The 14621-nt window shown below is 38.6% G+C and overlaps 1 protein-coding gene across 1 annotated transcript in view; it reads right to left on the reverse strand.

The window, feature by feature from the left end:
• LOC137642192 (intraflagellar transport protein 81 homolog) overlaps positions 1-14621 on the reverse strand; it is an 89395-nt gene that overhangs the window by 22106 nt on the left and 52668 nt on the right. The window contains exons 8-13 of the mRNA XM_068374733.1: positions 9072-9155; positions 8747-8866; positions 8347-8553; positions 7983-8172; positions 4296-4420; positions 338-486 (exon numbers count right to left, since the gene is read on the reverse strand). Of these exons, the coding sequence (XP_068230834.1) occupies positions 338-486; positions 4296-4420; positions 7983-8172; positions 8347-8553; positions 8747-8866; positions 9072-9155 (875 nt within the window). The remainder of the gene's footprint in view (positions 1-337; positions 487-4295; positions 4421-7982; positions 8173-8346; positions 8554-8746; positions 8867-9071; positions 9156-14621) is intronic.

Genomic DNA, 14621 nt, shown 5'->3' on the forward strand with positions numbered 1-14621 from the left:
TAAAGAATAATATTATTACATTAAAATACACAAATTTCCGTGTATTTATGATAAATAAAATAACCCACAATGTATGAAAAAATTATGGGTTATATTATTTATAATAATATTATTGTTACATAAACATTCAATTCCATCGCAAACTATTATAAATGCTTATAACACAATCAAATGAGGTAGATTAAGAGTTATTAACATTCATCATGTTTATTAAAATTTTCAGTCCATAATGTATGATGATAATCCCTATATATTACATGATATTCTTTATGCTCTGATGATATATTAAAATTCTATGGCACAAATATTTTTAAATTTTAATATTATATGTACTTACCTTAGTGATTTTTTTCTGTCTTGAGGATCATTTGAAAGATAGAGTTTGATTTCCTCAGTAGCCTGATGTTGTTTAAAATTCAAAATTTCTTTCTCTGCAACGCCTACGTGATACTTTGTTTCTGCTTTCCTAATTTCATCCTGCAAACTCTGCAAATTCAAATTACCACATTACCCATTTATTATAAACAGTTTCCATATTTGATATCTTCAAATCCTTTTTTAGATAAGTTCATAGAGATAAAAATTAATCTTAGCTTAAAATTTCGCCCTAATAGTTGTACAGTACATACTTTATCTAAAGTTCAATTTGGATGATGTACAAAAATCTCCCTAACAGTTGTACAGTACGTACTTTAATATCTCAAGTCCATTTCGGATGATGTACAAAAGTAGCTGTGCATGAACTCTTATGTTTACTTTGAAAACATTTTGGCAAAAAATATACAGTGACTATTTGATACCACTAATCATTTGCTTTCTTATAACTAATGCTTCAACTTGAAGTTAAAACCACGTAGTAATCAGTTATGATTTATATTTTTTGTCTATAAAAGATTTACTTTGAATTTCATATACATATAATTAATGAATAAAACCCACTATATTGTAACTTGGAGAAAGTCATTTACCTTGATGGTTCCACTTTGTAAAGGGCAACAAAAGAGTTCTTGATTTAGAATTAAAAAACGCTTTCACCTTATGAGTGTTGTTTGAGAATGCTACTTTAGGATCAACATAGAGCTTTTAAAACCAATCAATAATAGTATACAGTACAGTATGTTTATAATAAATAAATTATTTCCTTAGGTAGCCTTATGCATTGGTTTACAGAGGTCAACCTTATCTCCCATTTACACAAAAAGACTCCTAAGTACCAGGAGGTAAGAGATAACCCCACCAGTAAAGGTAACATTCATATATTTCTCACTTTCCACGCAAGTACTATGGTTAAGATCATCCAGCTTAGCTACAAACTAGTGTTTTTCTTTCTCAAGTATTCAAAAGAATACTTGAACTTTCTAAAATGTGCAAGATTCCTTACTAAAAAGCAAACTTCCTTCCGGTTAATCAATTAAAACATTTTGCTATTGTAACTTCCACAGGGTACCATAAGGAATGAACACTTAGGAGTTGGTTTCACTGTGTGGTCTCCAAAGACTTTCTTGTAAAAGACCAGAATTGGGAATCCATTGAGACAAATTCTAATGCTTTACGTACTGTATTGATACACAATTTTAGTTGAATTGTCTAACTTCAGTTAGGTTAGCCTTGGTGTGGAATTAATTTGTTCCCAAAAACCTTTACAGTATATGACAGTTTTATCAATAGGAGAAATAATAATGGAAAATTGAATAAGTCATAATTTTTATAACAGTAACTTCTTTTGGAGTATTTTCACTTATAAGGCATTGTTTGCATTGTTTGTGAATATACAAACATACCTGGTGTGGAGATGTTCTCTTTCCTCTCCAAAGGCTTATTAGAGAGCAGGGGAGGTACTAGCATGTAGTTTTCCCCCCAGTGATTCGATCCTACTTGATATATTTCCTTTGTAAAAGTATTGGAGGAAGGGGAGGGTTACTCAAATTGAACCTTGAATTGGATATGCATCCTTTTTGTACCCAATGCCTTTTAAGCCACGAGTTTAACTACAATGTAGTAAGGGAAAAAATTATGACTTAGTTATGGCCCCCTTTCCTTACCTTTTATCTGATGAAGAGGCAACTATCTACTTGATAATTAGGGGAAGGGGTTAGTCTCCTGGGCTTTTTAGTTTTCAATCAAGTTAACCTCATCCTAATTTCTCTTTTCTTCCTGTGTGATAATGATTGATGTTCACATTAAATATGATTTTACCTTTTCATACCTACCAGTTCTGTAAGACAGAGGTTTTGATTACTTTATAGTTAGGGAAAAGAGTATAACCTAGTTATGGCCTCTTCTTTGAGATAGTAATCAATTAATTTTTTTCAATTGTGAATTTTATATCATATATGAATGAAATGAAAATTAGCATTAGTTTTAGGAGCAAAGAGTCTGTGAGCTAGCAGCATTACAGAGAAATAAGGAATTTATCTCAATCATTCCTGACCATCTCCTAATTCTGACTCAGGGTCTTCTGTTTGACCCAAAACAAAACGCCTCTTCAGAGGAGACCCTTTCTATATTATGGTCTTAAGAGCAGTGGATGGTAACCTCTGTACAGTGTCTACCCAACAATTTTACCTACTGAGATCCTCATCCACAGAAGGTAGTCTGTTTCAAAATACCCAGACTAAGAAGTCCTTATCAACAAGGGTTATCTGTATTCTAATGACTTTCCTTATCAAGATAGCAATCCTTTCTCCCTTCCTAAAATCCCATATGAGAAAAATTGCTTCATCATTGGCATTCATTTTTTTTGCTAAGATGCAATTTCAAGGCATCTAGAGCCTTATGTGTTGGTCTGGCCATAGGTTGCTTAAAAGACACTACCTGAAATAATTCCAAGCTGTACGAAATGTGTGCATGGTACTCGACTTATTTGTGGCACCTATGAGGGGAAATTGGATAAAAGAGGGGGCACACCAACCAGGTCCATCAGAAAATGGCATATTGACAGGTATCTAGTTTCTTCGGAGTTATTCCCTTATGAGTCAAGTGTCAGACATTGGTTTTTCTTCTCACCTATACACACTTGATTAAGTTGTTTGATTGCCTGTAGATGGTTGTCCCTCATTACACATGATTCTACTATGTTATAGCTTTACTATTGGTTCTTGGAGACCACAAAGCACATTAACCTAAAAAAGTGGTTTTGACAAAAGAGAAACTTATTCTTGGGTGAGGTGTTTTGTGGTATACAAAACCCTTCCTCCTTAGTATACTCATGTAGAGAAGGGAGACTTTAGATTGTCACTGTCAGTATGGAAGATGGCAGCTTGGCACAATTTGGTGGGAAATTATCATTGTCTCTATTATCAGTACCTGAAGTCCTTGGGTTACCATGATATAGAGTTACAACAATTCGCCGTTACGAGCGGGCTTCCATAAAATACTTAACAAAATCCTTGTAACACAATTTAGAGTTACAACGTTTGGTTTGTTGATGCGACTAACTACTTGCCGATGCAGAGAGCAACTAATGGCATGGAATAGTGTGTCATGCATCACTTTAGCATTATTACTTCACCATCTTTCTTTACGATATGCTTTCGAGATTTTGGTGCTGCTCTTTTTTTGTATTTTTGTGTCTTTTTTTGCAGTTCATCATGTCTGGAAAGCATAAAGGAGACTTCTGATGGTAGAGTGTAGGCCAACCAGAGGAATAAAGGTAAGGAATTGTTACATACTATATACTATATTAATTATTTTCTACTAATACTGTATGTGTAGATACAATACTGTATGGGGTACAAGTATTTGTATGTATAGGGTACAATAATTTATGAACACTAAGGGATTGTCTCCTCTCTTTCTTAAAGTATATTATACATATAGAGTATGTCTGTATTTTTGTATGTATGTGTGCATATATGTACAGTGTAATGTGTACTGTACAGTATATAAAATCCGACTTACAACGAAAATTGACTTACACCGTGGCGTAGGAACGGATCTCTGTCATAACCTAACGACCAATTGTATTGGTTTTTGTTGATGACATGTCATTGGTTGCCCGATGCTTTGAGCATTGAAGGTGCTTTGATGGATACAATAGTGTCTGAACTCTTTGGTCTTCCTTATGCACACTGATGTGCTTTGCAATATGAAATAGTGGACCTAGAGCAAGGAAGACAATATTTCTTTGATACATGATGTCATATTGGATTCCTTGTTCTAGCCTTTTACAGGAAAGTCCTTGAAGCATACAGAACCTCTCAAAAATTGCTTTTTCCCAATGTGTCTACTGACTACATTTTGTGTATACCATAAACAGGATTTAAGATGTTCTTTTTATTTAAAAGGAGCCTTACCTTCACTTCCTGTTCTAATTTACCCAAGTTAGTTTCAAGACCAGCAGCAACAGAATCAAATGTATGTTTCTTGTCGTTGTAATCAACGTTTAAGTCCTGAACTTTCTGCCGCAAAGGTCGTAGCTCTGCAATTAAAAATATACTAAGATTCCTTTTTAAATCAACGTTTAAATCCTGAACTTTTTCTGCAAATGTCGTTCCTCTACAATTAAGAATATACTAAGATTCATTTAATAAAAAATTATTTACTAAGTAAATTACTCATTTCTGCCTCGTGAAAGTCAATTACATTTGTATCACCAAAGGCTGACCAGCCAACATTTAAGGAAAAAATGCAATCATGACTATTGGTAAGTAAGAACTGGCCTTGTAGGGCTAGACCTTCACTTTATCATCTAATTTTACCTAATTAGTTTTGTTGTCCATTGAACACACTGCACTATATATCTGCAACAGGTCAGATGGAAGGGAGATGAGCATACAAATATATTTTTTAAAATTAAAGTTTAATAGCAAAAATTTACCTTACCAGAACATATATCTACTTTTCAGTAAAGTATCTAATATAATGAGGAGTCAGGACGCCAATTAGTATAATTAGAAGCATTTTAATTTGAAATCTATCATTACTTTGACATGGTGATGAATATTGCCAGGAAAACAAGTCATCCAGGTACAAAAGAATCCAGACTCCTTGGATATGTAGTCAACTGGCAACTAGAGCTAACATATGACTGAATTCTTTAGGGACCATACTATGATCAAAACAAAGGCACCTGAACTGAACAGTTTTCCTCTTGAACAAAAACACCATAAATTTTCTTGACTTTGGAAGCACTGTGACATAAAGATAGGCATCTAAAAGATCTATCAAGAACATACACTTGTCGATCTTTTGAATTTAAGATAGACTAGACAAAGTCGTTTCAATGGAAGCCCTTGTAACTTGAAGGAAGTTGTTCAGTTTTGATATATGCAGCTGTAGTCTGTGTCCCCTGACAACTTGGGGACCAGAAACAGTATGTTGTAAAACCTTAGAAAAATTTTTCTCACCACATTGATAGCTTTCTTGTCTATAAGACAGTCTGCTTTTTCTTAGAGAAGCTATTCTCTAGGCTGTGGAAGCAGGCAGGCAAGGCTATACAAGAATTTGCTAATGGAGGAAATTGTCATACCAGTGCCTGAAGGCCCTAAAGTTCTGCATACAAAGAGAGAAACTCTTCGCCCCACCAGGTCTTGAATATTGATGGTATTACCATTTACTTTTAGTAGTCACATTCTTTTCCCATTCCTCGTCCTCTGCTTGTACAAAAGGAACGTTTAAAGGGTCTTGATCTATCTTAGGTACTGACATTCCTGCTAGTTTATGGATTCATAGCTGGCCTAGGTTTACCAACAGAAGCCTTTAAAGCCTAAGCAGAGGTCAAAATGCCCCTTGATCAAGACCTGTTCCAAAATTTATGCTAACCTGATTAGTCTAGAAGATGACTGAATAGTGGAGCTGGAAAGGTTCCTGTCTTTTGTAACTCCATCAATATCTCATTCAAATAAGAACTTAACTGTTCTCTTTTACTGATTATTAAGCTAGGGAAAGCAGTGACTACTTCATTAGCTCCATCCTCTAAAATACAGTCTAACCACCTGGAGAGCGATTATACTACCGACATTTTCATTTCAATCCAAGGAAACTTCTACAAAATCTTTACTAGAAGATTATAGATAACCCATAATGATTGATTAGAAAAAGGAAGATTCCTATTATGATTCTTAAGCCTTCTGAGAATTTAGCCATTTCATGTAGGTGACCAAGAAGTCTTACTCATGGTAACAGCCCTCTTTGTGGTAAGCATTGGCTCTTTTGGATTTCATAGCATATGGTGAAAGGAAAGAACTTAGTCAGGAAATGGAAAATTCAGGTTCAACTTTTCCTGTCATTTTACTGAACTTCATTCTCATAGCTTTGGAAGCCTTGGGTCTTATAAGTGTTAGGATGTATTAGTCATGCTAGAAAAGAGGCAAGAGTGTATTTTTTGACTGTAAACTGTCTCTCAATTCCCAAATAAACAATGTAATAAAAACTGCTGGTTATCATCTAAGAAATATTGCGTTTATAAAAAAGTACCTAGATGAAAATTCTGTAAAGAAACTTGTGATAAACTGTGTCATTACCAGGATTGACTACTGAAACTCCATCTATCACAATTTACCAAAAGTGCAACTTAAGAAATTACAAAACATAATAAACAGAGGAGCAAGACTGATAAAAGGTGTCCCACCCAGAGAAAGGATCTTCCCTATACTAATTGATTTACACTGGGTGCTGATAAAAGCGAGAATTGAATTTAAAATATGTACAATAACCCACCAAGTTATCAGAACCGGTTGTCCAAAATACTTAAGAGAATTGCTACATATTGCGCAGCCAAAAAATTGTGTCGACACAAGAATAGTTACAGATGGCTTCAAACTATTGGAAACTAGATATATGTCTACTGTAGGCTCCAGAGCCTTTAAATATGGGGCCCTGAGACTACATAATAAGCTCCCACGAGACATCCGAATGATTGAAGACGTTAAGGCTTTCAAGAGGAAACTTATTTCATCAGTCATACAACAGTGATGATTTAACAGTAAATGATCAATACGTGATATGAGATGTTAAATACTCTGAACGAGCAAAGTAAAACGACAGTGGAGGTCCTGTAGAGAGTGGGGTTCCCCTGCTGTATGGGACCGGAAAAGCAGCTGTCAAAGTAAAGTAAAAAAGTAAGGCAAAATTTACATACAGTCCAGCCTCCTCATCTGCAGGTTCACCTGTATCAGGCCAACTCAATGAGTGTTGTAAAAAATATATGCAAATATACATTTATCCACTGTCCAACCACTGGAGATGGATACATTTTAATAAGTTAGCCAAAATAAAAACCTTCAAGAGGAAAGAAAAAAAGAATACCCTTTGTTCTACTGCAGTTAAAGAAGCTCTTCTTTAAATTCCTGAGAGATGCATCAGGGTTTAATTAGATGAGATATTAACCCCTAAAGCTTGTATATAAATGCAAAAAAATGATGGGTTGAGTTGGGCATATATAATGTTATAAGTAACATATGTTTACAGAGATTTCTTTAAAAGAAAAAAAAGTATGATTTTACATTAGCAAATAAGTTATTAAATCAACTTAAATAATATCCAAATTGTAACTTCCCTTTTTCTCAACTCATGATCGTACACTCTGAAAAGTACTTAAACCTATAATAAACTAAGAAATATCCTTACATCAAAGGACAAAATGTTTATCCTGTATACATGTAGGAATATATATATATATATATATATATATATATATATATATATATATATATATATATATATATATATGAAAGTGCTCCCCTTGTGAAGCATAGTCCTTACTAACTTAGAATTACAAAACTTTTCTCCTACATTTTGAATGATCAGTGTATTTAGAATAAAGAAGGGGAATCAGTTGCAATCCTGTTTAGACAAACTTCATTTGAATAGCAATTCAATTCCATTGAATATTTCTTACTACAATTTGCTTATTTACTTGAAATGTTAGAAAATATGCTGCTCCATTAGCACATAAAATTTTAAGCATCTAAGAAAATCAACACTTAAAAAAGTAGACAATAAAGAAATAACTATGAAGTTCTGGTATAAAATGTCTTTACCTTTGATTATTGGTGCCAAGCGAGCCTTTCTTTCAGCAATCTTGTGATTTAACTCCATAACCATTCCTGACATTTCCTCTAAAGTCTGGCCCTTTCTTTCATCTACTTCAGCTTTCATTGATGACACTTTTTCCATGCTTTCCTTAGTTTCTCTGAAGCCAGACACACCCATTTCTGATTCCATTACATTCTGGAAATACGCTGATAGGTAAGACTTGAAATTCACAAAGTATCCTCTAAAATACAGTTTCAACTGTTTATACAATGCAATAAATAAAAATGATAATAAAAATAATTTATAGTAGTTATATACTTCAAATTTCAGAGTTGTATTTCATAGAATTCTTAAATAAACAGTACTGACTAGTTGCTCCAACATATGAGCATCCTTGGATTTCAGTATTTCTTCTGTTCGACTTAATACTCCAAACTCTGCACGAAGTTCACTTAATTCTGCACGCTTCATCTTGTAGACTGAGCTCTTCCCTCGAAGTTTGTTAACATAACGTTTAAACTCTTCGCCACGAAGTACTTGCTCTCCAGTAAATTGCTTTAGCTGTTCTTGTTTCTCCTATACAGTATTATCAAATATATTAAAAGAATCAAAGATGTTTTATTAAATGTACAGCAAACAGTACAATAATCTAAAATTCTTTTTAGCTATATGAAACATATTAAACATACTTTCAAGTCATATTCCTTTAATTAGTAAAGAGTTGATAGGCAACATGCACTTTTTTGTGAAATTGTTAGAAACTGCTTACTTTCATGTCCTCTTGCAAACTAGTCAACTCATTTCGTAACTCATTGAGGCGTTCAGCCGTCTGTTCTTTCTTTCTAGTAATAATGGCTGCATTTTGTCGGAAAAAAGACAGCTTTCCCACCTGCAAAAAATTACAACAATTATTACAATTTTATATCAATAACAATTTGTTCAGTATCTAAGTATCACAAAAAAAGTAAGTTATATGACATGATTACTGGATTTTTGACTGTTTAAGACCTAGTTCACTGGTATGCAGCCCTTAGATTAACCAGTTACTGGATATAAAATTAATTTGGATTATCATTTCATAACATTTACAGTACCTTGCTTTCAGGGCTTTCATCTTCCTCAACTTCTTTTATACGAGCTTCATTCAAGTTGTTGATTTCATTGGTCAAAGAACGTATCTGTTGAGGAAAACATGCACGTCAATGAATAACTGTATGGCTAATCATAAATTATCCAAAATGACACAGTATCAAAATCATACTAAAGAAAGGAAAGTAAAATTTTCTAGTTAATTAGGTAAATTACAAATGAAACATTCTGATATAATATTTTCCCAAGTTTCTGAAACAAATAGGAATTATATTAGAATACGCATAATCTAATTGTTATATATATATTTTTGCAAAAAAAAAAGAAAAAAATAAATATGTTATTTTCATTAGTAAAATAAATTTTTGAATATACTTACCCGATGATCATGTAGCTGTCAACTCTGTTGCCCGACAGAAATCTACGGTCGGGATACGCCAGCGATCGCTATACAGGTGGGGGTGTACACAACAGCGCCATCTGTGAGTAGGTACTCAAGTACTTCTTGTCAACAAGAACTCAATTTTCTCCTCGGTCCACTGGTTCTCTATGGGGAGGAAGGGCGGGTCCTTAAATTCATGATCATCGGGTAAGTATATTCAAAAATTTATTTTACTAATGAAAATAACATTTTTCAATATTAATCTTACCCGATGATCATGTAGCTGATTCACACCCAGGGTGGTGGGTGGAGACCAGCATACATGTTAACAAAGAAGCTAAGTATCCCGAATCTTATTTTAGCCGTTATTCAAAATAACAAACATAAAATAAATAAGTACCTGGTAAGGAAGTCGACTTGAACCATTACTCTGCCTTTTTAAGTACGTCTTCCTTACTGAGCCTAGCGATCCTCTTAGGATGCTGAGCGACTCCTAGGTGCTGAAGTATGAAGGGCTGCAACCCATACTAAAGGACCTCATCACAACCTCTAATCTAGGCGCTTCTCAAGAAAGAATTTGACCACCCGCCAAATCAACCAGGATGCGGAAGGCTTCTTAGCCTTCCGGACAACCCAGAAATATTTCAAGAGAAAGATTAAAAAGGTTCTGGAATTAGGGAATTGTAGTGGTGGAGCCCCCACCACTACTGCACTCGTTGCTACGAATGGTCCCAGAGTGTAGCAGTTCTCGTAAAGAGACTGGACATTCTTAAGATAAAAGACGCAAACACTGATTAGCTTTTCCAAAAGGTGGCGTCGAAAATATTTTGCAGAGATCTATTTTATTAAAAGGTCACGGAAGTTGTGATAGCTCTAACTTCGTGTGTCCTTACCTTCAGCCAAGCTTGGTCTTCCTCATTCAGAAGGGAATGAGCTTCTCGTATTAACAGCCTGAAAATAATAGGATAAAGAATTCTCTGACATAGGCAAAGATGAATTCTTAACTGAACACCATAAAGCTTCAGACGGGCCTCGTAAAGGTTTTTAAAATAGAACTTAAGAGCTCTTACAGGACATAATACTCTTTCTAGTTCATTTCCAACCATACGATAAGTTTGGAATAATGAACGATATTGGTCAAGGCCGAGAAGGCAGCTCGTGTTTGGCTAGAAAACCAAGATGTAGAACATGTAGCCGTTTCGGATGAAAATCCGATGTTCTTGCTGAAGGCATGAATCTCACTGACTCTTTTAGCTGTGGTTAAGCATATCAGGAAAAGAGTCTTAAAGGTGAGATCTTTCAGGGAGGCTGATTGAAGTGGTTCGAACCTGTCTAACATAAGGAATCTTAGAACCACGTCTAAATTCCAACCAGGTGTAACCAAACAACGCTCCTTCGTGGTCTCAAAAGACTTAAGGAGGTCCTGTAGATCTTTATTGTTGGAAAGATCTAAGCCTCTGTGACGGAAGACTGATGCCAACATGCTTCTGTAACCCTTGAAAGTGGGAGCTGAAAGAGATCGCTCTTTCCTCAGATATAAGAGGAAGTCAGCTATATGAGTTACAGAGGTACTGGTCGAGGATACGGATACTGACTTGCACCAGTTAGGAAGATTTCCCACTTCGATTGGTAGACTCTAAGGGTGGATGTTCTCCTTGCTCTAACAATCGCTCTGGTTGCCTCCTTCGAAAAACCTCTAGTTCTCGAGAGTCTTTCGATACTCTGAAGGCAGTGAGACGAAGAGCGTGGAGGCCTTGGAGTACCTTCTTACGCGTGGCAGACGTAGCAGGTCCACCCTTAGGGGAAGAGTTCTGGGAACGTCTACTAGCCATCGAAGTACCTCGGTAAGTTATTCTCTCGCGGGCCAGAGGGAAGCAACTAGTGTCAACTTTGTCCAATCGTGAGAGGCGAACTTCTGCAGTACCTTGTTGACAATCTAGAACGGAGGGAATGCATATAGATCTAGATGAGACTAATCTAGTAGAAAGGCATCTAAAAGAACCACTGCTGGGTCCGGGATAGGTGAGCAAAGTATTGAGAGCCTCTTGGACATCGAGGTTGCGAAGAGATCTATGGTTGGCTGGCCCCAGGTGACCCAAAGTCTCTTGCATACATCTCTGTGGAGGGTCCAATATGTTGGAATTATTGTCCCTTCCTACTGAGACAAACTGCTAAGACATTCAAGTTGCCTTGGAAGAAATTGTTACTAGTGAAAAGTCTAGACCTGTTGAACAGGAGAGGAGGTCACTAGCGAACTCGCACCATGTCAGAGAGTAGGTCCCTCCTTGCTAGGAGATGAACATCAAAGCAGGGAGTTGTCCGTGTTGACCTCCATTACTTTGTCTTGAAGGAGAGACCTGAAGCTTTTCTAGGTCAGACGTACTGCCAGAAGCTTCTTGCAGTTAAAATGCATTGTCCTTTAACTCGAGTTCCATAATCCCGAGCATTCCCTACCGCCTAAGGTCGCACCCCAGCCTACGTCCGATGCGTCTGAGAAGAGAACGTGGTTGGGAGTCTGAACAGTCAGGGGAAGACCCTATAAAAGGTTGATAAAGTCCTTTCCTCAGGTTAGACCAGACTTATCTTCCGGAAACCGGGATCGAGACCGCTTCTAGCGTCTTGTCCTTTTCCAGTGAAGAGCTAGATGAAACCGAAGAGGACGGAGGTGTAGTCTTCCAAGTGACACCAATTGAACCACGGATGACAGTGTCCTAACCAGACTCATCCACAGCCTGACAGGGCCGTATTCCTTCTTCAGCATCTTCTGGATGGATAGCAGGGCTGGGGATTGATCTTCTTGTTCAGCCATGTTCTCATCAGAGGGTTCCTCATCCGAAACTGATGAGGAAACGGCAACGGAGTGGGCAACGTCTGACTCGCTGAATCCGGTCGCACTGGTGGATGCGTGACGGAGCCGGACACAAGATCATGGTACTGCTGCACAGTCTGTGAACTGTCAACCATGGGGATGCGAGGAAGTACAGCGACAACCCGAAACTGTCTAGACTGTCTGGGTAGTACAGACAACCCCTTATCGGGTTGCTGAGGTTGCCGCACTGCGTCACAACAAGTCACCTCTGCTGGTTGTTGAACGTCTTCCCAGTGACACACTGAACGTCCACAACCACCTCCGAGAGTAGCTTAACGTCAACGTGCGACTGGCAACCCACACTGGGTCGCACCGGTGGAGGAACCATCTCAACTGGCGGACGTGAGTAGGATACCTCAGCGTCAACAGGGCGTACAACCAACCGGTAGGAAGGTCGTTGGCAAGAAGGTTCTTCTCCGTAAAAAATCCTCTATCAAGGACTAAGCTTGGACTGCATGTCTTGCAACAAAGCCCAAGGTCTATGGGAGCAGGTGTGGCAACAGACGGGGTTAGCGACTGAAGCGGAACCATTTACCCTCCCTGGAAGCATGTTATGCTTAAATTAAAGTCCATAGGAGGCTATGCAGCTTAAGGCTCCTCTCCAAATGACAGAGTCCTCAAGGGAATATCAGAAGGAGGGAAAACAGCACTTTCTCATCTACAGGAACCATATCCGAGAAAAGCTAGGTTCTCTCAGTGAGGGTTTCACTGGTGCAAAAGCAGCAGACCAGAAGGCAACGTTATGAAACTGCTTGACAGTCTGTGAACTGTCAAAAACTGAACTGTCAACCACAACAGGAGCGTGAGGACATACAGCACTGGTGTATAAGTAGCAGACCAGAAGGCAACGTCATGTAACTGTTTGACAGTCTGTGAGTTGGCAACAACCAAAGTTGTGTGGGGAAGCCTCAACTCCTGACTGACTAGTTAGCTGCGGGCGAGTGGCGGTAACCACAGTGTGTTGCGGAGGCTGACACACCGTGTCAAAACACGGCAGCTTGTGGTAGCTCACGCACGGCAACGGAGTGCTCTGTGTGTGGGAGTCATCATACATCTGGCAGGGTTGACTGTGCATGGGTGGAGGAGCTCTCACAACAAGAGTGTGAGAGCAGGAAGCCATGCCGGGCGCACAACCGTGGGAGGTGTAGGCCCACGGGTGCATCGTCAACCTTCTCCGCATTCGGAGTGTGGGAGCTGGCAACAACAAAAGCAGAGTGCTGGTGCGTGGGAGGGGCTGCGGTGGGTTGCGGAGCATGCTGAATGGTATGCGGAGCATGCTGTATGTTATGCGGAGCATGCCGCATGGGTTGCGGAGAATGCCGCATAGAGCTGGAACCCGGCAGCTCTACAGCACCTTCCCACTGCTGATGCGGTAGCTCACGCATGTCAACGGAAGGTGCAGCAAGAACATGCGTCTGGCAGGGTGGACTGCGCAACGGAGGTGGAGCTCTCACAGGTGGAGTGTGGGAGCAGGCAGCCGCAGTATCTGCTGAGCGCACAACCTCGGCGGGTTGTAGGTTAACAGGTGCATTGTCAACCTTCCAGCACGATACTCCTGCATGAAGGAGCAAACTGAGACTGTATAGTCTGCAGCATGGACCACTAGGGTCTATGAAAGACAACAACAAACGGAGCTACTGTCCGTTGTGACTGAGGGTCTAAAACAGCTGGTGCGGCAACAGACGGAGTTACTGCCTGTTGCGGTACCACCTTGCCTCTCTTGGGAGGTGTGCAGTTGTCGTACTGCAGCGAGTCCGAACTGACCCAGTGGCTACACCTAGGCCGTTGGGCTTGCGCGGAAGGGACCGACTTGCACTTAAAAGCTGCAAGATTTGGTCCATGGTTTCTGCGAGAAACCTCTTCCGCAGACGAGGAATAAATGGGCTCTCTCGTCTTTGTGTGGGTGGGGTGATCACGTCGGCAACGCGTGTAGATACACCCGAAACCACGGAGGGAAACGTCTGTTCGTCGATCAAGACCTGTGGAACCCATAAGTCCTTCGACATTACTTCTCCCCTGGGCTTGGGAGCTTGTAAGAGGTATCGGACTAGGTGAACAACTGGCACGAACAGACGAACCCTCGAACGCAACACTGTAACACTTTGCGCATATCACTTTATCACTTTTGATTTTCTGTTTGCACTTATTTCACTGAACTCGAAACTTTAAGTGATTTGTACCTGAAACACGCAATCCTATCCTTCATTAAAAGGTAGTAATTGCGAAAACAGTTTTACAATGTAACAGAAAAACATAATGAAAGATAAAGAATTCAGTGGCTGGAAAAGAGACTAAACACTAGAT

The sequence above is a fragment of the Palaemon carinicauda genome, chromosome 6 (genome assembly GCF_036898095.1).
Source record: "Palaemon carinicauda isolate YSFRI2023 chromosome 6, ASM3689809v2, whole genome shotgun sequence".
NCBI classification, from domain to species: Eukaryota; Metazoa; Arthropoda; class Malacostraca; order Decapoda; family Palaemonidae; genus Palaemon; species Palaemon carinicauda.